This window comes from Oncorhynchus clarkii, chromosome 8, assembly GCF_045791955.1.
Source record: "Oncorhynchus clarkii lewisi isolate Uvic-CL-2024 chromosome 8, UVic_Ocla_1.0, whole genome shotgun sequence".
Classification (NCBI taxonomy): domain Eukaryota; kingdom Metazoa; phylum Chordata; class Actinopteri; order Salmoniformes; family Salmonidae; genus Oncorhynchus; species Oncorhynchus clarkii.
The window spans coordinates 40,764,530-40,789,182 of record NC_092154.1 but is presented as its reverse complement, the minus strand read 5'-3'; the positions used below and the strand labels follow the sequence as shown (position 1 = coordinate 40,789,182).

The 24,653-nt window shown below is 43.2% G+C and overlaps 1 protein-coding gene across 6 annotated transcripts in view; it reads right to left on the bottom strand.

Annotated features, from left to right (window-relative positions):
- Positions 1-201: 201 nt before the first annotated feature.
- LOC139415384 (SAM and SH3 domain-containing protein 1-like) overlaps positions 202-24,653 on the bottom strand; it is a 325,070-nt gene continuing 300,618 nt past the window's right edge. For all 6 annotated transcript variants that reach the window (XM_071163493.1, XM_071163494.1, XM_071163497.1 and 3 more), the window contains 7 exons: positions 20,337-20,506; positions 20,025-20,234; positions 17,070-17,220; positions 16,726-16,854; positions 7,744-8,846; positions 3,271-3,402; positions 202-3,074 (listed from right to left, as the gene is read on the bottom strand). In XM_071163493.1, coding sequence (XP_071019594.1) covers positions 2,814-3,074; positions 3,271-3,402; positions 7,744-8,846; positions 16,726-16,854; positions 17,070-17,220; positions 20,025-20,234; positions 20,337-20,506 — 2,156 coding nt within the window. In that variant the 3' untranslated portion in view covers positions 202-2,813. The remainder of the gene's footprint in view (positions 3,075-3,270; positions 3,403-7,743; positions 8,847-16,725; positions 16,855-17,069; positions 17,221-20,024; positions 20,235-20,336; positions 20,507-24,653) is intronic.

The window sequence follows — 24,653 nt, the reverse complement described above, 5'->3', positions numbered from 1 at the left end:
CACATCTAGAATCTCATTCCATTTCTATGGGTATAAACACAGATCTAGAATCTCATTCTATTTCTATGGGTATAAACACAGATCTAGAATCTCATTATATTTCTACAAGTACAAACACAGATCTAGAATCTCATACTATTCTATGGGTTATCCGGAGAGACGGGCACTGTGTCATTCCTGTGAGTGTATACAAACACAGGGTGGCAAGAAATGGTTTTTATTATATTTCAGAATTACATAGTTATAGACATCATTTCAATACACAAGCAAATCTTTATAGACAATCATTAGATAGTTGAAACCAAAGAAAATCATTTGTACACTTATACTTTACATTACACACTGTAGCTTTTCACTAGCTAAAGCAATATGCAGGAAGGTATTGCTATGTGTATAGTACAGCTAATAATTACAGTTGATATGAAAAGCCCCAAAATAAGTTATTTAAATACCAAATAACATATACAGAATGTGCAACTCTTGTTAATCATTTCATTTATGTAATTCTGTTTTTTTGTACGATTGCAAAAACAAATTGGAAGTTAAGTCATTGGAACAGGTTAATTCATGAATGATTATTAATTACATTTGTACATTGACTTGGCATTGGGAACTCAATACTAAGATAACTAAATCCCAGTATAACCCATTCAAACCCTTTACCTTACCTGAAAAGAAATGTCCGCTTATGGACTTAAAGAAAATTTTGCGTGAATTTTCTAATTTACTTTCTAAAGTGCATTTTACAGTGACAATATTTTTTCTTTACAAAAAAATCTTCAATGTTAGGTATTTTTGTTTCTTGAAAAACTCCCCCTACCACTACTAACCTGGAGCACCACTATGATTGAAGAGAAAAGGCATCAAACTTCTTTCGAGTGTCCACTGCAAAAGCCTCCCCGATGTTACACCACTCTGTCAAACTTTTATCTTGAAACCCGAGAGCTAGGGATAATTGTTTGCAATATGAAGTACCTCACACAAGTAGAATGACATTACGTGGGTGGATCCACTCACACCAAGCTTGGACCAAGCTGGGACTCACAGGTCTGGCCTGCTGTTTCAGTGAATGGGGATTCAGTACGTCCCTACAGAGGTGAGGTGACCATCTCCCAATCTCATCTGTCCTCCCTGACTGTGTCTCTCTCTAAGACTGTAGTACTGAGTGGTGCTGTGGCCGGCTGTTGAATATGGGGACACTATGTTTAAATCAGACTTCCTGTGGATTAACATCTGTGCTTAACAAGGAAACCACCAGTTGAGCTATGTGGCTGCTAATGTGTGTACTTTGATCCCATACATCTGCAGGCAGCTAATCGTGTGTATGTGTGTATGTGTGTGTGTGTGTGTGTGCAACTAACAATCACCGTCGTTACAAGCCTTTGCACATTCAAAACATATAGGCCTGGTGAGGCTGTGAAAAAAACAAGCCTTAGTCAAAGGGAATGTGGATGGGGGTTGAAATGCCTATTTATAATGCTGAGTACATGAATATATATTTATCTAACTGTTTTCTTTACATAATGGTAAGGCAACTTAAAATGAGCTCATTTAGACATATGGAGTCTGCAAAGGAAAAGATGATTAGAGCGGTACTGTGTAGACAGCCTTACTGTAAGGACCTACATATTGGAGGATTAAATGCAATTAAGATATGTTTTGAAATCTGCAATATAATCATATCGATATCTGTCTGACTGTCTACTTACATTAACTGAGATGGTCTGAAGACATTTCAGACATTGACATTCCACAAAGCAGACAAACAAATACTATTGAACACACATACTGTAAAAACACCTTGAAATTAGAATATATGGTACAGTATATTACAAAAACACTATAGCATGATAGAAAATTAGGATTTGAAATCCCAATACAACAGCATTGTTTGCCTATTTCATGTTTTGTGTAATGTTTTAGTTGATTAACTGCAAGAAAACCCATTGTCCAGTCTTGCTATAGCATTTGGCAATGGGATTAACAACAAAAGTAAAAATGTACATTGAAATACCGGTGCCCCCTGTACATAGCCTCATTATTGTTATTCTTATTGTGTTACTTTTTATTATTACTTTTTATTTGAGTCTACTTGGTAAATATTTTCTTAACTCTTCTTGAACTGCACTGTTTAAGTAAGCATTCCACGTTAAAATATACACTTGTTGTATTCGGCGCATGTGACAAATAGAGTTTGATTTGGTTTGATTTAAAAGAAATTGCTTTGGCCAAGCTACATATTCTTATTACTCTCCTGTGCTTTTGTCTCACACAAGAGCAGAAAATTAAGCACTTATTAAACACAGGGAAAACACTAATAAAGAGTCTTTAATACCTTTATATAAAGTCAAACCTAAAAAATGTACAAAAAAAAAGAGAGACTGTGCTATTTTTCCTTCAAGGCAGTACTTCTCAGTCTTGAGTTATAAGACTGGGGAGGGAGGGAGGGAGGGAGGGAGGGAGGGAGAGAGAGAGAGAGAGAGAGAGAGAGAGAGATTTAAAGGCATCTGATAACTGTTCTCGGCAGTCGGGAACAATTTCACCGTAAACAAGACAGATATAGATTGATAAAGACATGGGGGAATAAGAACAGCTTTTCTGCTCTTAAGTTTCAGGTGTGGGCTGGGCTGCAACAGCGAGCCATCCGCAGTCCAGTCAAAAGCCTCAATAAATGTTGAAAGCTGTGCTGTGGTCACTTGCACAGTTATTCAGTTCTGCATTTATTTGCAACTGTGTTTCAGTCTCAACTATGTCAGCCATGACATAGCCGTTCAACTTTCCGAGTTTCACTTGCATTGGTTCCACTGTCACAGTTATGACTGTGCATCTCTGTGTGCGCTGACCAAACGGGCCTCGCTGACCAGTCTACGGGCGTGTCTCTCGTCCCTCACCCCCGCCTCCCACACTCCGCTCTCCGTGAGAGATGACACGTGCCCCAACGTGTCATATCCTGCTGCTTCCAGGTACGTGGTGTACATGGGTAGGCCGATGGACACCAACCAATTAGAGACGGTGCTCAAGTGACCCGGGGAGAGAGGCTTCCTGCACATCTCTGTTAAACCTCCAAACGGGATCTGGGGAATACCGGTGAAAACATTCAGGAATTTTGTGTAAATAATAACACATAAAACATAGCAATGACACCTTAAATGTGTCATCGGAAAATAACAGGCTCCAACTTTGCCCTGGTGACCATGTAGCTAAACGCTTATTGAATCTGTCCCATAAAGGCTAGCAGACAGACAGGTAGTGGTGCAGTACAGTACTCACAGCCATGCGGTGCTGCTTGCGGAGCAGCTTGAGGCGGACCTGGTCTATGGCGGGGGCAACATCTTTCACTGGCTGCTCCAGGTCTTCGCTGTAGCGCTGCACCAGGGGCTGGGGGATACCACACCGACCATGCTGGATGGAGGGAGGAATGGAGACAAACAGATGTAGAGAAACTGGGGATGAGTGAGAAGAGTGACACACAAACGTGCACACATGCAAGCGCACTTGAAACATATTGGCGTGGGAACTCATGCACATTGGGAGATCTGGTTTCTTTGCTACCATACTGATGGAGAAAGAGATACCCTCTACTTGGGAGCACAACTCACATTTTTCTACTAAAACCCCAAACCATGAAAACCCTAAGTAACCATGACCTGGAGTAAGTCTGGAGTAAATCTTAGTTGCTACACAAGGAAACGTCAAATTCATTTTTGAAAGAAACTGGAATCCCTCCCTCAAACTATAGGCCTAGAAAAGACAAGTCAATCATAAACCATAGTGACTTTGTTCTCTCTCTCTTTTTCAATAAAAACATCTGTTAGCCTCTGTCAAGACCATGAGTTCATAGACCAAAACACAAGATGCAGTGAGACCAAAACCCTCTGCACATTTATTGGCTACAGTCACTGTGTTTGTCAATCGAAACCTCTATAAGAACCACATGTTTTTAGAACAGCTCAGAGACTAGGGCTGAAGTAGGAGCTAGCTCTCTCACTTTATTTGCTAATTTGAACATTATGAGTCTGGTGAGGCCCGGTTTCTGTCTGTTTAAGAGAGAAGGAAGCAGACGAGTAATGTGAAATAATGAGTCGAACTGACAAGCCTATCGGCTCATATTTAAAGGATAGACTGCTGAGGGAGGGTACCGTTTTATTAAAACCGTCTCAAAAGAGAGAGAGAGACAGAGAAACACAAATGATGCGGGTGATCCCATAACATGTCATAAGTAGATTAGACTAGCCAAAGGTTGATTGCTATGCATGAAGAGAGAACCCAAGGGAATTATGTGGGGAAAATGTTTGAAAACATCTCTCTCTCACTTTCTCAAAACACTCCAGACCCCTGGAGTCATCGTCAGTCTCCAGCCAGTCCAGGACAACCCAGCCAAACTGGATCGGAGGCCACTCAGAGTAAAGGAATAGAGAGATGCAGGTAAACAAGAAGTGCTTGCAGTGCTGTGTTGTGCGTCCTTCTGAGATACACCACACATACAAAAGTACAGTACCAGTCAAAAGTTTGGACACACCTACTCATTCAAGGGGTTTTCTTTATTTTTTAAAACTATTTTCTACATTGTAGAATAATAGTGAAGACATCAAAACTATGACAAAACACAAATATAATTAATATACTGTAGGAACCTTAACAATTATTCGAAGTAGCCACCCTTTGCATTGATGACAGCTTTGCACACTCTTGATATTCTCTCAACCAGCTTCACCTGGTATGCTTTTCCAACAGTCTTGAAGGAGTTCCCACATATGCTGAGACCTTATTGGCTGCTTTTCCTTTACTCTGCAGTCCAACTCATCCCAAACCATCTCCATTGGGTTGAGGTATGGTGATTGTGGAGGCCAGGTCACCTGATGCAGCACTCCATCACTCTCCTTCTTGGACAAATAGCCCTTACACAGCCTGGTGGTGTGTTGGGTCAATGTCCTGTTGAAAAACAAGTGAGAGTCCCACTAAGCGCAAACCAGATGGTATGGCGTATAGCTACAGAATGCTGTGGTAACAAGGCTGGTTAAGTGTGCCTTGAATTCTAAATAAATCACAGATGGTGTCACCAGCAAAGTACCCCCACACCATCACACCTCCTCCTCCATGCTTCACGGTGGGAACCACACATGCGGAGATCACCCGTTCACCTACTCTGCATCTCACAAAGACACGGAAACACAAATCTCAAATATGGACTCATCAGACCAACGGACAGATTTCCACCGGTCTAATGTCCATTGCTCGTGTTTCTTGGACCAAGCAAGTCTCTTCTTATTATTGGTGTCCTTTAGTAGTGGCTTCTTTGCAGCAATTCGACCATGAAGGCCTGATTCATGCAGTCTCCTTTGAACAGTTCATGTTGAGATTAGTCTGTTACTTTAACTGTTAAGCATTTATTTGCGCTGCAATCTGAGGCTTCTAACTCTAATGAATTTATACTCTGCAGAAGAGGTAACTCTGGTTCTTCCTTTCCTGTGGTGGTCCTCATGAGAGCAAGTATCATCACATCGCTTGATGGTTTTTGCGACTGCACTTGAAGAAAATGTCAAAGTTCTTGACATTTTCCGGATTGAAAACATTTGCCGAATGCGAGCCAGGCCTGTTCGACGAGCAGGTGTCCACATACTTTTGGTCATGTAGTGTATTTCTCACCTCTACCCCAGCACAGCCTCAGAGCCTGTCTGTGGTTAACCTGGCAGAGATGGAGCACCATGTTAAAGAGCTGGTCTCTGGCATCGTGTGTGTGTGTGTTCAACTTGGGCTCTGGCATGGTGTATGTGTGTTTGTGTGTGTGTGTGTTCAACTCGGGCTCTGGCATGGTGTATGTGTGTTTGTGCGTGTGTGGGTGGGTATGATCTACTCTGGCTCTGGCATGGTGTGTTTGTGTGTGTGTGTCTTCTACTCGGGCTCTGGCATGGTGTGTGTGTGTGTTTGTGTGTGTGTGTGTGTGTTCAACTCGGGCTCTGGCATGGTGTAATGTGTGTGTGTGTGTGCTCAACTCGGGTTCTGGCATGGTGTATGTGTGTGTGTGTGTTCAACTCGGGCTCTGGCATGGCATGGTGTGTGTGTGTGTGTGTGTTCAACTCGGGCTCTGACATGATGTATGTGTGTGTGTGTGTGTGTTCAACTCGGGCTCTGACATGATGTATGTGTGTTTGTGTGTGTGTTCAACTCGGGATGTTTGTTTTATAATCTCAACCCACTTGCCTTCACTGAGTTTCAGCCCCTTAAACTTAACAGACTGTATCACTATCACTATTTTCCCCTCTCATAGTCTAGCTGTTAGTCTAGCTCTCCTTCTCTCTCTCTCTCTCTCTCTCCCTCTCCAGGCTGGTTATGTATGAGTCCAGTAGCCTAGTCAAAGGCCTTGACAGCCAGGAGACCAAAACACAATATAACGCTTCCAATAATGCATTTATTGACCTCGTTTACTGGACTCCTATACAGACATAATGTACTTTCACACACAGAATGAGTCGGCAAGTCCTCATCACTTGTGGCCCAATCTGGACCGTTTACTAAAGTGTTTTGGTTCATTTGTACGGGTGTAAGATTATATACATTTTATTTATTTAGGGTGCTAGATCGAATCCCTGAGCTGACAAGGTAAGAATCTGTTGTTCTGCCCATGAACAAGGCAGTTAAGCCACTGTTCCTAGGCCTTCATTGTAAATAAGAATTTGTTCTTAACTGACTTGCCTAGTTAAAAAAAAAATTATCAGGGAGTCATACTGAGAACAACGTCTCTTCTACAGATGAGCCCTGAATTACATAAACGACAGAATATACACACATCAAAATATAGGTACAAGATGCAAGCAGGAAGAAAAACCCGGTCGTAAAACACAAACACATTCATCAACAATGACGTCCTCATTCAGCTTTATGAATTTCCCTAGAAGCACCAAAACATCAAATCTAAGGTGCAAGAAAACTAAAAGCTGATTTGCCTAACTTAGTAGAGACAAAGGGAATTTTCCAGAGTTAGCCATCCTTGAGACTGGGTGTGGTAACTCACAAGTCTAAAGTTGAGTAATCATGTTATGCACAGCGGGACTATTTGTAAAAGGGCTTTATACACTTATAAATATAGCAATGTATTAACGTACATGACATCAAAGAGGGCCAACCAACTTCCTGGTAGAAGGATGCAGTGATGACTACTAAAACTGCTACCCAAAATATAGTGCAGTGTGCTATGATAAACTGCATCTAACGGCCTTAATGAAGTGGCAGCTGTGTTCGCCATAGTCTAGGACTGATAGGAACGTCAACGGAATAATCTGCTTTCTACTATTTAGCGAGAGACATGATCTATCTCTATAGAATAAGCAATTTTTTTTAAGAAGCACACAGCTTCTTAACTAAGTCCTCAGTATGCTTTTTAAAAGACAGCTTTTCATCTATCAAGATGCCCCAACAGATAACTCAGATTTTTCTCTCTTCTGATTGACAAATATCTCATGCCCAGATATTTGTAAGCAGGGACACGATCAATACGGACACCGTCCAAAATACATATTTTGAAATTGTCACAGAGTTATTTGATGCACTCTAGAGAACAAAATATACTATAATGAACATAAAATGAAGCATGTTCACATCCATGTGTGAGCTGTATAACCCCCAGCTGTGACAAACTGGACTTGTGGGAGTGAGATTTAGGATGTGGTGGATGGGTATGTGTGTGTATTCTACACAGTAACAGCAGGTACACAACAATAGTAGCAGGTTGTGGGGGTAACTGACCTTGTCTGAGTAGGGTTCCTCTGTGAGGTCAATGCCCTCGGCCTCCAGTCTCTGCTCAAGCACGGTGTGGAGATCGACGGCCATCTTAACATGGGACACCTTCCTGGCCACCGTCATCTTGCCACTACCCCCCTGGATCTGAGCCTGAGGGCAGGCCGACTCGGGCAGGTCAGACAGCCAAGGAGGGGGCACGGCCGGGGGTGTGCCTGGTTCCTCTGGTTCTAGAGAGGGGGTCGTGGTGGAGGCAGGGAAGGCTGGAGTAGGGCTGGTTGGAGAGGGGGAGATATGGGTACTAGAGACCTTACTGGGGAGGGCTGGAGCCATGGAACTGGGGCTGCTGATGACAGGGCTGGGGGGATGAGAGTTGGTGGAGGAATAGGAATGAGTTGGGGAGGAGAGGACAAGAGAGGGGTGGCACATCCCATTGGCTAGGCACTCCTTGGACTTCTTGATTGGGACAGGAGGGGGCACCGGGGGCTTTTTGGGGTGAGTCCAGATGCTTCTCTCCCCCAGCTGGGTTTCGGGAGGGCTGGAGATCAGGTTGGGCAGGCTTTTCTGGGGCTGGGGAAGCAAGGCAATGGAACAGGGTGGTCTGAGGGGCAGCTGGGAGGGCACAGGGGGGAGGTCAGAACGTCCTTTAGGGCTCACAGCAATCCCCCCATTCTGAGCCGGTGGTGAACCCCTATCTCCATGAGCCTGGAGGCCCTTCACTGGGCTGGTGGTGCCCAACTTGGAGCCACCATTAGCGGGCTTGGGTTCCAGGCTGTGGTCCTTCTTCTGGTGGAAGGCCTGTTCCCAGTGGAGGTCCCCCAGGGAGTGGGATCTCTTCCAGGCCTGGGGGCTGGTGGCCTCCAGTGGCCCGTCCAGGTCCTCACAGCTGAGACTGGCTGGCATGGGGGTCCGGCGGGGGCCCTTCCTCAGCCCCAGCATGCTCAAGCCCCTCAAGGTGGGCTTGAGGAAGAAGTGCTTGGTGAAGTTGACTGTGCGCTCCATCTTGCTCTGCTGCAGGGCCTCAGTGGACTGGGTCATGGGCAGGGTGGGGTAGTCTGGGGACTGGAGGCCCACAGAGGAGCGGTTGGAGCGAGATGTATTTCTGCTCTTGCCTGAAACACAGTGAACAACATATCCCTCTTCAATCTGGAGCTGGGACAGGTTGCATAAACAGATCTCGAGACTTTGACTTAAAACAGATAGCGACAGAGCACTAACTGAAACCTGATACTGAGCTTCACTGTATGTATTGGATAATGGATTTAATATCACTATGGGTGCTGTGCTGTTTGCATTGCGTTTTGATCATCACTATCAGTTTGGAATGTGAAGAGGACATGTGAATCTGAAACAGCCTGTTCACACAGAGCTTTACAGCAGTGACACTGAAGTGGTTCAGTCTCTCTCCCACTATTTATGGCCTTAGATCAAAAGGTTGATCTGATTTAAGAGCATAGCTGGACACAGTGACGTTGTGTTATCTGTCAGTACACAACTTGCCTGTGTAATGTTCAACTAGCCAGAGTAACGTGCATGACAACACAAAAATGCATTTTTTTTTTTGTGACGATAGCCTTATAAATGCAACGCTGCACTCGCAATACAATTTCAGATGCAGGACATCAGTATAGTGCATCTCAGAAAACACATTACAGTAACAGAAGGCTAAGGGCCAACCTGCCATTCATGGCTTATTAGAGCAACATGAAGACGTGTCTAAAATAGCACTAAATGACATATTTCAAGTCTCATATAATATTGCATGACACACACATTTTTATCAAACATATCACACACAGATCATTAATCTGTATCTCTGTTCATTTGGAGAGCAGCGAAAGATTTGTGCAGATTGAAGTCAGTCTGATGTTTTTAAAGTTGATGTGCTGTTTCAATGTGCTTGTTATTGCCAATTTTCCCTCCAAAAGATGTTTGATATCTGGCCCAGCTAACCACCATCCCAGGCTAGCTTCCAATCATTTGTTTAATAAAGATATTTTGGATTTCCTATCAGGGCATAAGACAAAAGTATTGACCCCAGAGTCAGATGTCTGCTTTTCAAAATAAATGAATGCTCAAACACTCCAATACACACAACTTTTCTTAAAAAACAGACACTCAGTAATCAATCTAAATGTTGCTGATTCTTTGTGATGGTGGTACATCAGTTGTGAAGAATGATTAATCTTTAAGAATGATCTGGCCTTAATGGCCATGCACTCTTAAAATCTCCACCCGGCATAGCCAGAACAGGACTGGCCACCCCACCGAGCCTGGTTCCTTCCTAGGTTTCTTCCTAGGTTCCTGCCTTTCTTGAGAGTTTTCCTAGCAACTGTGCTTCTACATTTGCATTGCTTGCTTGCTCTTTGGGGTATCTGTATAAGTACTTTGTGATGCAAAAAGGATTTATAAAATACATTTGATTGATTGATTGACTGATTGATGAGGATGCAAAGTGAATCACAGTTATGCTCTGAAGACCATGTCCAACACAACATACACTGAGTGTACCAAACATTAGGAACACCCCCTTTTGCCCTCAGAAAAGCCTTAATTCGTAGGGGCATGGACTCTACAACATGCCAAAATCATTCCACAGGGGTGCTGGCCCATGTTGACTCCAATGCTTCCCACAGTTCTGTTAAGTTGGCTGGATGTCCTTTGGGTTGTCAACACACACGGGAAACGGTTGAGCATGAAAAACCCCAACAGCGTTGTAGTTCTTGACACACTCAAACTTGTGCACCTGGCACCTACAACCATACCCCGTTCAAAGGCACTTACATCTTTTGTCTTGCCCATTCACCATCTAAATGGTACATATACACAATCCATGTCTCAATTGTCTCAAGGCTTAAAAATCCTTATCAACCAGTCTCCTCCCTTTCATCTGCACTGATTGAAGTGGATTTAAAAGTGACATCATTAAGGGATCATAGCTTTCACCTAAATTCACTTGGTCAGTCTTTGTCATGGAAAGAGCAGGTGTTCCTAATGTTTTGTATACTCAGTGTGTATCTATGTTCATAATCGTGAATCTTGCCCAAGTGCTATAAGCAGAATGTACAGCAATGTACAATGCAATAGATAGAATGATTGTTGCACTTGATCATATTACCGGTCACTAATTAAGATGGGACAAGACCAGAGCCTGAACAACTAGTAGTTGTTTTTTGTGTCAGACACACAGTGCATTTTTTATAACAGACATACCCCTCTCCAGCTTCACAACAACTTTGTCAATATGACGTGACCATGATAATTGACCATCCAATGTTATACCTATGAGTTTAATTTCCTCAACTTGCTCAATGGCCACACCCTTTATGCACAACTCCAGTTGAGGTTTAGGTCTTAGAGATACAATGCTGTTAGTTTTAGGTGTATTTAATACCAGTGTGTTATTAATCACCTATTCTGATACTGACTGTAACACCTTATTTAGAATTTCAGTGAGCTCACTGGCTTTGAGTGCTGACATGTAGAGTATGGAACCGTGGTTGTTGGTGGTACTTAAAATGGGGAATAAACTGAATGGTCTCAAACACATCAAACACCTAGTTTTCTATGTGTTTGATACCATTCCATTCACACCATTCCATTCATTATCATGAGCCGTCCTCCCCTCACCAGCTTCCTCTGGTGTGGAATCATCCGCATACATTATCATTCTAGCTTTGTGTAAAAAAATAGAGAAGGGTAACGGCCCAAGGCAACTGCCCTGAGGGACACCACACTGTACATATCTGATGTTAGAGAAGCTTCCATTGAAGAACAGGGTTGCAGGTAGCCTAGTGGTTAGAGCATTGGGATAGTAACCGAAAGGTTGCTGGATTGAGTCCCCGAGCTGACAAGGTAAAACATCTGTCGTTCTGCCCCTGAACAAGTCAGTTAACCCACTGTTCCCCGGTAGGCTGTCATTGTAAATTTGTTCTTAACTGACTTGCCTAGTTAAATTATGAGTTCTATTGGAGAAATAACTCCCCAACCATGTGATGGCAGGTGATGAAAAGCCATATCAAGTGAATTTCTTCAATAACAATTTATAATCAATAACATCAAATGCTGCACTGAAATCTAACAATACAGCTCCAACTATCATCAGTCATCTGAGTAAGTGCAGTACAAGTTGAGTGCCCTTTTCTATACACATGTTGAAAGTCGTGTTCTCTGAAAAATAGCATTGTATTTGGTCAAACATAATTATCTCCATCAGTTTACTCAGAACTGGCAGAAAACTGATTGGGTGGCTGTTAGAGCCAGCAAAGGATACTTTACTATTTTTATGCAGTGGAATTGCTTCCTTCCATGCCTGTGGACACACAAACTCCTTTAGGCTTTGGTTAAAGATATACCAAATAGGGGTGGCAATACAGTCTGCTACCATTCTCAATAGTTACCCATCAAGGTTGTCTTTTCCTGGTGGCTTATCATTATTGATGGATATAGTTTTTTCACATCTCCCAAACTTGGGCTCCTGAGTGGCGCAGCCTTCTAAGGCACTGCATCGCAGTACCTAAGGCGTCACTACAGACACCCTGGTTCAAATCCAGGCTGTATGGGAGTAGCATAGGGCGGCGCACAATTGGCCCAGTATTGTCTGGGTTTGGCCGTCATTGTAAATAAGAATTTGTTCTTAACTGACTTGCCTAGTTAAATAAAGGTTGTCATTTCTCTTCTGAGTTTGTCCACTTGAAATGATTGGCAATATAGAAAGGTTATAAATGATATGGTTATACAGTGCCTTGCGAAAGTATTCGGCCCCCTTGAACTTTGCGACCTTTTGCCACATTTCAGGCTTCAAACATAAAGATATAAAACTGTATTTTTTTGTGAAGAATCAACAACAAGTGGGACACAATCATGAAGTGGAACGACATTTATTGGATATTTCAAACTTTTTTAACAAATCAAAAACTGAAAAATTGGGCGTGCATAATTATTCAGCCCCTTTACTTTCAGTTCAGCAAACTCTCTCCAGAAGTTCAGTGAGGATCTCTGAATGATCCAATGTTGACCTAAATGACTAATGATGATAAATACAATCCACCTGTGTGTAATCAAGTCTCCGTATAAATGCACCTGCACTGTGATAGTCTCAGAGGTCCGTTAAAAGCGCAGAGAGCATCATGAAGAACAAGGAACACACCAGGCAGGTCCTAGATACTGTTGTGAAGAAGTTTAAAGCCGGATTTGGATACAAAAAGATTTCCCAAGCTTTAAACATCCCAAGGAGCACTGTGCAAGCGATAATATTGAAATGGAAGGAGTATCAGACCACTGCAAATCTACCAAGACCTGGCCGTCCCTCTAAACTTTCAGCTCATACAAGGAGTAGACTGATCAGAGATGCAGCCAAGAGGCCCATGATCACTCTGGATGAACTGCAGAGATCTACAGCTGAGGTGGGAGACTCTGTCCATAGGACAACAATCAGTCGTATATTGCACAAATCTGGCTTTTATGGAAGAGTGGCAAAACGTTATGTTTGGCGTAAAAGCAACACAGCTCATCACTCTGAACACACCATCCCCACTGTCAAACATGGTGGTGGCAGCATCATGGTTTGGGCCTGCTTTTCTTCAGCAGGTACAGGGAAGATGGTTAAAATTGATGGGAAGATGGATGGAGCCAAATACAGGACCATTCTGGAAGAAAACCTGATGGAGTCTGCAAAAGACCTGAGACTGGGACGGAGATTTGTCTTCCAACAAGACAATGATCCAAAACATAAAGCAAAATCTACAATGGAATGGTTCAAAAATAAACATATCCAGGTGTTAGAATGGCCAAGTCAAAGTCCAGACCTGAATCCAATCGAGAATCTGTGGAAAGAACTGAAAACTGCTGTTCACAAATGCTCTCCATCCAACCTCACTGAGCTCGAGCTGTTTTGCAAGGAGGAATGGGAAAAAATTTCAGTCTCTCGATGTGCAAAACTGATAGAGACATACCCCAAGCGACTTACAGCTGTAATCGCAGCAAAAGGTGGCGCTACATAGTATTAACTTAAGGGGGCTGAATCATTTTGCACGCCCAATTTTTCCGTTTTTGATTTGTTAAAAAAGTTTGAAATATCCAATAAATGTCGTTCCACTTCATGATTGTGTCCCACTTGTTGTTGATTCTTCACAAAAAAATACAGTTTTCTATCTTTATGTTTGAAGCCTGAAATGTGGCAAAAGGTTGCAAAGTTCAAGGGGGCCGAATACTTTCGCAAGGCACTGTAAATGATTATGTGAATATTGGAGGCAGGTGTGTTGGCTGGCGCAAAACTGTGACACCAATCAGGCCCTTCAAGGACTGGAATTGCCCACCCACCCCTGTTTCAGACCAACAGATTTTTTACATCTTCAACAAAACATTTTGTGTGAAATTCCTTTAGGTCCAACTTTTGGCACTTTGAATTTCCTTGTTATTGCCACAATGTTATGGTCATGTCTTAAAGTAATGATGGACTGTCGTTTCTCTTTGCTTATTTGAGCTGTTCTTGCCATAATATGGACTTAGTATTTTACCAAATAGGGCCCCCCTACCTTTTCACAACACAACTGATTTGCTCAAACACATTAAGAAGGAAAGAAATTCCACAAATGAACTTTTAACAAGGCACACTTGTTAATTGAAATACATTCCAGGTGACTACCTCATGAAGCTGGTTGAGAGAATGCCAAGAGGGTGCAAAGCTGTCAACAAGGCAAAGGGTTGTTGCTTTGAAGAATCTCAAATATAAAATATATTTTGATTTGTTTAACACTTTTTTTTGGTTACTGCATGATTCCATATGTGTTATTTCATAGTTTTGATGTCTTCACTCTTGTTCTACAATGCAGAAAACAGTAAAAATAAAGAAAAACCCTGAAATGAGTAAGTGTGTCCAAACACTTGACTGGTACTGTACGTAGGAGGATGGTTGAGAGTTATGGCTGTAGTAGAGAATGTATGAAGCAGAATAGTGCAGATTGGTTTGGCAGGGTGACCGTATAGAGACAAAGTAAAATACATTTATTAAAATGCAGAATGTACACTGGATGTTATGCAGCAAATGGCGAGTGTTAACGACTGAGATGGAGAAATGTGAGACACAAAGAAAGAAGGAAGAGACATGAAATAAAGCAAGCAGGTCGGAGTAACTTCCATCACAGAAGTGGTTTATTCCACAACTCAAATCTCTACTGTGGCAGATTGCACATCTTTCAGATCCGTTACGACACACACACACATAGAACAGAACAGAGAGCAATCATAGAGAGAGAACCCACTGGGCAAAAACTGGTTGAATCAAAGTTGTTTCCAAATTATTTCAACAAAGAAATTCAATGTAATGACTTGAATGAATGTGGAAAACTGATTGGATTTGCAAAAAGTAATCAACGTGAGGGAGTTTTTTTTTTACCTAACTCTTAACCTACATCCAATGACATGGTGACATTTTTTGTTGATTTCGCGTTGAATTCACTTTACATGTAGAACATTTCAAACTACATGTAGAAATGAAGTCTGTGCCCAGTGGGACATCAATTATTTAACCTATGATTGAAGCTAAAACACAGAACTCAACAGTAGTGGGAAAGCAAAGCACAGTCATATTTGATTTTTTTTACTTTTATTCTTCCCAATTTCGTGACATCCAATTGGTAGTTACAGTCTTGTCCTGACGCTGCAACTCCCGTACGGACTCGGGAGAGGCGAAGCCCGAGAGCCATGCATCCTCTGAAACACGACCCTGCCAAGCCGCACTGCTTCTTGACACTGGTGGTTGACAAGCCAGCTTGCAGGTGCCCGGCCCGCCACAAGAAGTCGCTAGAGCGCGACGGGACAAGGAAATCCCGGCAGGCCAAACCCTCCCCTAACCCTGACAACGCTGGGCCAAATGTGCGCCGCCTCATGGGTTTCTCAGTCACGGTCGGCTGGATCAAACAAAGATCAAATCTGGGGCTGTAGTGACGCCTCAAGCACTGCGATGGAGTGTGCACACAGTCTTTTTAAAGGGGAGTTTGAGTAGTCTTAACTATACACAAAATGTTCTCACAAATATAAATCTGAAATACACTTCCATAATCAGATAATAATGTATCTGCTTTTTTATATATCCACTATCATTAAAAAATATTTCCATCTAATATTTTTTGGGGGTTGTTTAGGCACGTACGATCTTTGTGCTACATTGTCACTATGAAACAAAGCACAAGATAAAGTTACAGAAATGTTTTCAAGTGACTTGAAATGGCACGGAGAAGAGAGAATGAGCTGGGATTGGGAGAATGGATACAGAGCCAAAACACAGCAAATAATTGGGCAGTGACTTTACAAGGTTAGTTAGTTAACAAGGTCTCAGTTTCTACAGTAATACCTCTCAAAAGAAATACTCCCTCGTGGCGTCATGATTGGTTTGGTCTCCCAGCAACCACTCAACCTCCTGAGGCGAAAGAGGAGGAGTAAGAGGAGAAGGAGGGGTTCGCTGTCCATTGTGAGATTAGACCAACATGGGCACGAGGCTCAAATTGGACAGAACAGTTCTGTGCATTTGAGATGTGGGGTGTTGTTCTCTTTATGCATAGGGCCCCATTGTAGGGTAAACTAGCAATCTGGGCTTGGGGGTTAGGTCCTTGTCCCTTAGGATAGGGCTTCTGCAGAGAAGGCAGAGAGAACCTGAAGATGGAGAGGGCAGTGGAAAGAGTGGCGTGACAAAGTGAAAAAGAGAGAGAAAGAAAGAGAGGAGGGGGGGGGGTGCATCTCTCCCCTTACTATGACACTACGCAGCTAGGCGGGGCGGAGGTAAGTGGGGTGGGGGTGTGGGTGGCGCTAGGAGACAGACATAACGGGACAGAGAGCGGAGAGGTTTGATTGGCTGGCCTTGGTCCAATGGAGTGCGATGACGGGCGGTTCAGGTTAGAATGCTGAAGCATGGCAGAGGAGGAGGAAGAGGAGTTTGCCCAGAGTGGAGGAGGAATCACAGTCACTGTAGCGAGAGGCTAGGCTACTCATTACCATTCTCCAGGTTCTCATTGCTTTCATAGCAGCCAGAGTCACGTGGCGAGTCGCCCACCAGGCCGTGGCCCTCTGACAGCAGCTTCTCCTGAGAGCCTGACAGGCCGCTACGCTCCGGTTCACTGCTGCCTATAGACACACACAACACAGAGACAATATAGTGAGACATCCAGAAACATCCAGAATTATGTAGTGTGTGTGTGTGTGTGTGTGTGTGTGTGTGTGTGTGTGTGTGTGTGTGTGTGTGTGTGTGTGTGCACACGTGAGGTTGTGTGTGTGTGCACACGTGAGGTTGTGTGTGTGTGTGTGTGTGCACACGTGAGGTTGTGTGTGTGTGAACTCACTGTCATACTCCTGCAGTAGCTCCACGGCGGTGAGCAACACAGCTCTGTGTTGAGGGTCTCTGATGTTGAGCTCATCTAGATCCTCCTCCTCCAACAGCTTGAAGGTGTCCAAGTCCTCATAGCCGTTAAATAAGAAGGTAGGCATGTGCTCCTGGAGAAGAGAAGAGAGAACAGATTGCAGATCAGATCTTCCTACAACATGTGTGAGCGTGACTGGCCGCCTTTCCTTCCAGTTCTCTGCTGCCAATGACGGGAATGAACTGCAAAAATCACTGAAGCTGGAGACTCATATCTCCCTCACTAGCTTTAAGCACCAGCTGTCAGAGCAGCTCGCAGATCACTGCACCTGTACATAGCCCATCTGTAAATAGCCCACCCAACTACCTCATCCCCATACTGTATTTATTTATTTATCTTGCTCCTTTGCACCCCAGTAGCTCTACTACTGTCTGGGTTGGCGCCCCCCCTTGGGTTGTGCCGTGGCCTTGTCTCAGGATGGTAAGTTGGTGGTTGAAGATATCCCTCTAGTGGTGTGGGGGCTGTGCTTTGGCAAAGTGGGTGGGGTTATATCCTTCCTGTTCTTTCCTGGGTGTCCTCGGATGGGGCCACAGTGTCTCCTTACCCCTCCTGTCTCAGCCTCCAGTATTTATGCTGCAGTAGTTTATGTGTCGGGGGGCTAGGGTCAGTTTGTTATATCTGGAGTACTTCTCCTGTCCTATCTGTTGTCCTGTGTGAATTTAAGTATGCTCTCTCTAATTCTCCCTTCTCTCTTTCTTTCTCTCTCTCGGAGGACCTGAGCCCTAGGACCATGCCTCAGGACTACCTGACATGATGACTCCTTGCTGTCCCCAGTCCACCTGGCCGTGCTGCTGCTTCAACTGTTCTGCCTGTGATTATTATTATTTGACCATGCTGGTCATTTATGAACATTTGAACATCTTGGCCATGTTCTGTTATAATCTCCACCCGGCACAGCCAGAAGAGGACTGGCCACCCCACATAGCCTGGTTCCTCTCTAGGTTTCTTCCTAGGTTTTGGCCTTTCTAGGGAGTGTTTCCTAGCCACCGTGCTTCTACACCTGCATTGCTTGCTGTTTGGGGTTTTAGGCTGGGTTTCTGTACAGCACTTTGACATATCAGCTGATGTATGAAGGGCTATATAAATACATTTGATTTGATTTACTTGCACATTCATCTTCTGCACATCTACCATTCCAGTGTTTAATTGCTATATTGTAATTACTTCACCACCATGGCCTATTTATTGCCTTAACTTACCTCATTTGCACACACTGTATACTGACTTTTTGTTTTCATTTTTTTCCACTGTATTATTGACTGTATATTTTGTTTATTCCATGTGAAACTCTGTGTTGTTGTATGTGTCAAACTGCTTTGCTTTATCTTGGCCAGGTCGCAGTTGTGAATGAGAACTTGCTCTCAACTAGCCTACCTGGTTAAACAAAAATTACAATAATAAGTTAATCAGCTAAACTGGCCTAGGACCAATAGTTAAAGACACAAAGGGCATTTTTCCTCTTGCAAAAACAAGCTATGAGCTAAAAAATGTATCAATGAGGGAAGAGTTGGGAAGGGTGGAACATTGAGTGATGAGGTGAAGGAGATGATCTACCACACCTTTCCACCACAGGCGACAAGGAGAACACGCACACAATTTAACAAGAACACAACGCTAGCCATTACACCCTGTGGTGCTATCTCTTAGTGGGAGGACACCAGGAATCAGAGTCTCAAAATATCACAGTACACCCTCTGTTTGTTTCGGAATAGGCACAGCTAACATTAACATGTCAACCCGTCATAATTGGTTTCCACTTTCAACACGGAGTTCGTGGAAACTGGTTCAGTCTAAAGTTTTGTCCAGCCCACGCATCTAAAGGGCACAATACACACAGACTGCATGTCACCACTGCAACCATGGAGACTTCTATCCTTAGCATAACAGTGAAGTTTAGCTCTATTTCTGCTAGGAGAAGTAGAAATAAGGATGAGACCAAACCAAATACCACTACTCTACACATCCACAAGAACCTTCTCATATGATCTTAGTCATGTATGTGACCTAATATATTTTGGGGGGCCAAAACACGTTTGCTCCGAGATACCCCTACAATCGAGATGTAAGATTCAAAAGATAGAGAGTAGAAAGAGATGGAGTAGGTGGCTGCTTCGAAGCAAACTCCACTTTGTCATTGTGTTTTTAGGAACGCCCTGAGAACAATGAGGTCTATCTTATGTAGAACCTATGGAGGTAATATCCTAACTGAACTCCCTAATGCTAACCAGATCTGGACTGAGAAACCCAGAATAAGCCCTAGTACTTCTTTCAAATAAATCCTTGACAAAAAAAACAATAATTTATCCTGAGATTGACTTGAAAAAGACCCAGAACAAGGTGGAACACAGTCACAGTATAATGTCTTTACATTTAATGGCGGGGTTAGGGGAACGTTTGTTAAGTCTGCTCTCCCTCTCCCTAAGTCACAACTACGTATGTATGCGTACCTTGATGCACATGTACTGTATAGTAGAATAGTAGCACGTATGGGAGGTCTCGAAGCCTGTAATATAGCTTCGCTCTGCCCAGGCAATGATAATGTACCATCATGTTACTTATGTCCTTGAGTAGAGAGCCCTTGGACATAGTCTGGTCTGTAATCTGTTATGTCAGCGCTCCATCAGGCTGGGCTTACCCAGAAACAGCTCACCTACAGTGCTCTCTCCCCGAGGAGGCTGAGCTAGGCTGGCTGGTTTCTAGATGGCTGGGATATGAACGGGACTGACGGAGGGAAGTTGTAGGACTACTGTTACCTTGTCCAGAAATTCCTAGCATTGGTGTGTGAGATGTGTGTGGAGTTGTGTGTGTGCGAGGGAGAGTTGAGAGTGTGTGTGCTCGCTTGGCATGTGCAAAGATGTGTGTGTCCAGTGTGCATACCTTGAGGTTGATGCGTTCGAGCAGCTCCTCTACAGAGGTGGGTTTGGGAGGTCTGCCCTTCCTCTTCCTTCTGACGGGTCTCTTGGGCTTCTCCTCCTCCTTACTCAGCACGTCCACATAGATGAACTTAAAGGTGCCCACCTTGTTGTTGAGCAGACCCATCCATGTCCCCATGGGGGGCTTACTGATGATGTCAATCACATCCCCTCTCTGGAACACAACATATACAGGATATCTTTAGTACAAATCTAAAGCCACACACAATCTAGACAAATCATTTTGCATGTAAGACTGTGTGTGTGTGTGACTTACCTTTAGTTTGAGGGAATCTGAATCGTAGGGGCTAGGGGTGAAGTCAGTGTGTACTCGTGCTCTGCCACAGAAGGGCCCTCTGTAGGGAGGCTCCTCGTCATCTCCATCCTCAGACTTGACACTCTCTCTGTTACTGGCTGACGAGTCTGTGGTGCTGACCGTCTGACCACCTGGAACACACAGATATACATATCATGTCCTCCAAATACTGTAGAGCGATTCAGTACTCATGTGATTTGAGTGTATTGCAACTAACTAAGCTTCTATTTATTGGATAAAATGTACTTCGATTCGTACAAAGCCTGAGTGAGTGTGTGAATACTGATTAATAACAGCTTTATAATTGAAAATTAACAGACAAAACTCATCACTCGAAACCAGTGTGTATATAGCGTGATGCTGTCTCCCCATAGACATCTTTGTGTGTATCTGACTTGTGATGGTAAGTGTGGGAACCAGAGAGCAAGGCCTTCCTATCTAATCACTAGCATGTGTTGTAGACCCTCTGACCCTATGGGCCCAGGCCAATACCATTCAACAAGGGACAGACTCTCTCTCACTATCAAACTTACAAGAGGGTGGCAGGTAGCCTAGCGGTTAGAGAGTTGGGACAGTAACCAAAAGATCGCTGGTGAAAAATATATCGATGTCCTTGAATAAGGCACTTAACCCTAATTTGCTCTAGGGGCGCCGTACAACAAATTTCACTGCACCTATCTGGTTTATGTGACAATAAAACATATATACAGTTCCAGTCAAAAGTTTGGACACACCTAGTCATTCAAGGGTTTTTCTTTATTTTTACTATTTTCTACATTGAGGAATAATGGTGAAGACATCAACACTATGAAACAACACATATGGAATCATGTAGTAACCAAAAAAGTTTTAAAACAAATATAAAAAAGTGTCAAAATATATTTTAGATTCTTCAAAGTAGCCACTATGTGCCTTGTTGAAGCTTTGCATACTCTTGGCATTCTCTCAACCAGCTTCACAAGGAATGCTTTTACAACAGTCTTGATGTAGTTTCAACATATGCTGAGCATTTGTTGGCTGCTTTTCCTTCACTCTACGGTCCAACTCATCCCAAACCATCTCCATTGGGTTGAGGTAGGGTGATTGTGGAGGCCAGGTCATCAGATGCAGCACTCCATCACTCTCCTTCTTGGTCAAATATCCCTTAAACAACCTGGAGGTGTGTTTTGGGTCATTGTCCTGTTGAAAAACAAAGGATAGCCCCGCTAAGCTATCCAAGATTCCAAGATGGCGTAGCAGTGAGATGTCTGTTTTGATTGTCTTGTCCCATCCCTAGTATATACACTTTTTTTCTTTGTATGTATTTCATATAGGTTTTACAGTCGTAAAGCTGACTATCCTTGACTTCGGCGATGTCATTTACAAAATAGCCGACACTCTACTCAGCAAACTGGATGTAGTCTATCACAGTGCCATCCGTTTTGTCACCAAAGCCCCATATACTCCCCAACACTGCGGCCTGTATGCTCTTGTTGGCTGGCCCTCACTACATTTCTGTCACCATACCCACTGGCTCCAGGTCATCTATAAGTCTTTGCTAGGTAAAGCGCTGCCTCATCTAAGCTCACTGGTCACCATAGCAACACCCACCATAACACGCACTCCAGTAGGTATATTGCACTGGTCATCCCCAAAGCCAACACTTAATTTGGCCGCCTTTCCTTCCTTCCTTTCCTTCCAGTTCTCTGCTGCCAATGACTTGAAGGAATTGCAAAAATCGCTGAAGCTGGAGTCTTATATCTCCCTCTCTAACGTTAAGCATCAGCTGTTAGAGCAGCATACTGATCACTGTACACAGCCAATCTGTAAACAGCACACCCAACTTCCTCATCCCCATATTATGACTTACCCTCTTGCTCTTTTGCACCCCAGTATCTCTACTTGCACATCATAATCTGCACATCTATCACTCCAGTATTAATGCTACATTGTAATTATTTCACCTCTATGGCCTATTTATTGCCTTACCTCCCTACTCTTCTACATTTGCACACACTGTACATAGATTATTCTATTTTTCTTTTCTATTGTGTTATTGACTGTACGTTTGTTTATGTGTAACTCCGTCTTGTTGTTTTTGTAGCATTGCTTTGCTTTATCTTGGACAGGTAGCAGATGTAATTGAGAAATTGTTCTCAACTGGTTTACCTGGTTAAATAAAGGTAAAAAAAATAAATAATTAAAAGCGCAAACCAGATGGGATGGCGTATAGCCTCAGAATGCTGTGGTAGCCATGCTGGTTAAGTGTGCCTTGAATTCTAAACACAGTTGAAGTCGGAAGTTTACATACACCTTAGCAAAATACATTTAAACTCTGTTTTTCACAATTCCTGACATTTAATCCTGGTAAACATTCCCTGTCTTAGGTCAGTTAGGATCACCACTTTATTTTAAGAATGTGAAATGTCAGAATAATAGTAGAAAGAATGATTTATTTCAGCTTTTATTTCTTTCATCACATTCCCAGTGGGTTAGAAGTTGACATACACTCAATTAGTATTTGGTAGCATTGCCTTTAAATTGTTTAACTTGGGTCAAACGTTTTGGGTAGCCTTCCACAAGCTTCCCACAATAATTTGGGTGAATTTTGGCCCATTCCTCCTGACAGCTGGTGTAACTGAGTCAGGATTGTAGGCCTCCTTGCTCGAAAACGCTTTTTCAGTTCTGCCCACATATTTTCTATGGGATTTAGGTCAGGGCTTTGTGATGGCCACTCCAATACCTTGACTTTGTTGTCCTTAAACCATTTTGCCCCAACTTTGGAAGTATGCTTGGGGTCATTGTCCATTTGGAAGACCCATTTGCGACCAGGCTTTAACTTCCTGACTGATGTCTTGAGATATTGCTTCAATATATCCACATCATTTTCCTCCCTCGTGATGCCATCTATTTTATGAAGTGCACCAGTCCCTCCTGCAGCAAAGCACCCTCGCAACATGATGCTGCCACCCCTGTGTTCACAGTTGGGATGATGTTCTTTGGCATGCAAGCCTTTCCCTTTTTCCTCCTAGCATAATGATGGTCATTATGGCCAAACAGTTATATTTTTGTTTCATCAGACCAGAGGATATTTCTGCAAAAAGTACGATATTTGTCCCATGTGCAGTTGCAAACCGTAGTCTGGCTTTCTATGGCAGTTTTGGAGCAGTGGCTTCTTCCTTGCTGAGTGTCTTTCGGGTTATGTTGATATAGGACTCATTTTACTGTGTATATAGATAGTTTTGTACCCGTTTCCTCCAGCATCTTCACAAGGTCCTTTGCTGTTGTTCTGGGATTGATTTACATCTTTCGCACCAAAGTACGTTCATCTCTAGGAGCCAGACGGGTCTCCTTCCTGAGCGGTATGACGGCTGCGTGGTCCCATGGTGTTTATACTTGCGTACTACTGTTTGTACAGATGAACGTGGTACCTTCAGCCGTTTGGAAATTGCTCCCAAGGATGGAGCAGAATTGTGGAGGTCTACAATTTTTTTTCTGAGGTCTTGGCTGATTTCTTTTGATTTTCCCATGACGTAAAGCAAGGAGGCACTGAGTTTGAAGGTAGGCCTTGAAATACAGCCACAGGTACACCTCCAATTGACTCAAATTATGTCAGAAGCTTCTAAAGCCATGACATCATTTTGTGGAATATTCCAAGCTGTTTAAAGGCACAGTCAACTTAGTTAATGTATGTAAACTTCTGACCCACTGGAATTGTGATACAATACATTTGTGGAGTGGTTGAAAAACGAGTTTTAATGACTCCAACCTATGTGTAAGTAAACTTCCGACTTCAACTGTAAATCACTGACAGTGTCACCAGCAAAGCACCCCCACACCAGCACACCTTCTCCTCCATGCTTCAGGGTGGGAACCACACATGCGGAGATCATCCGTTCACCTACACTGCGTCTCACAAAGACATGGCTGTTGGAACAAAAAATCTCAAATTTAGACTCATCAGACCAAAATACAGATTTCCACTGGTCTAATAACCATTGTTCGTGTTTCTTGGCCCAAGCAAGTCTCTTCTTCTTATTGGTGTCCTTTAGTAGTGGTTTCTTTGCAGCAATTCGGCCAGGAAGTCCTGATTCACACAGTCTCCTCTGAACAGTTGATGTTGAGATGTGCCTGTTACTTGAACTCTGTGAAGCATTTATTTGGGCTGCAATTTCTGAGGCTGGTAACTCTAATGAAATTATCCTCTGCAGCAGAGTTAACTCCGGGTCTTCTTTTCCTGTGGCGGTCCTCATGAAAGCCAGTTTCATCATAGCGCTTGATGGTTATTGCAACTGCACT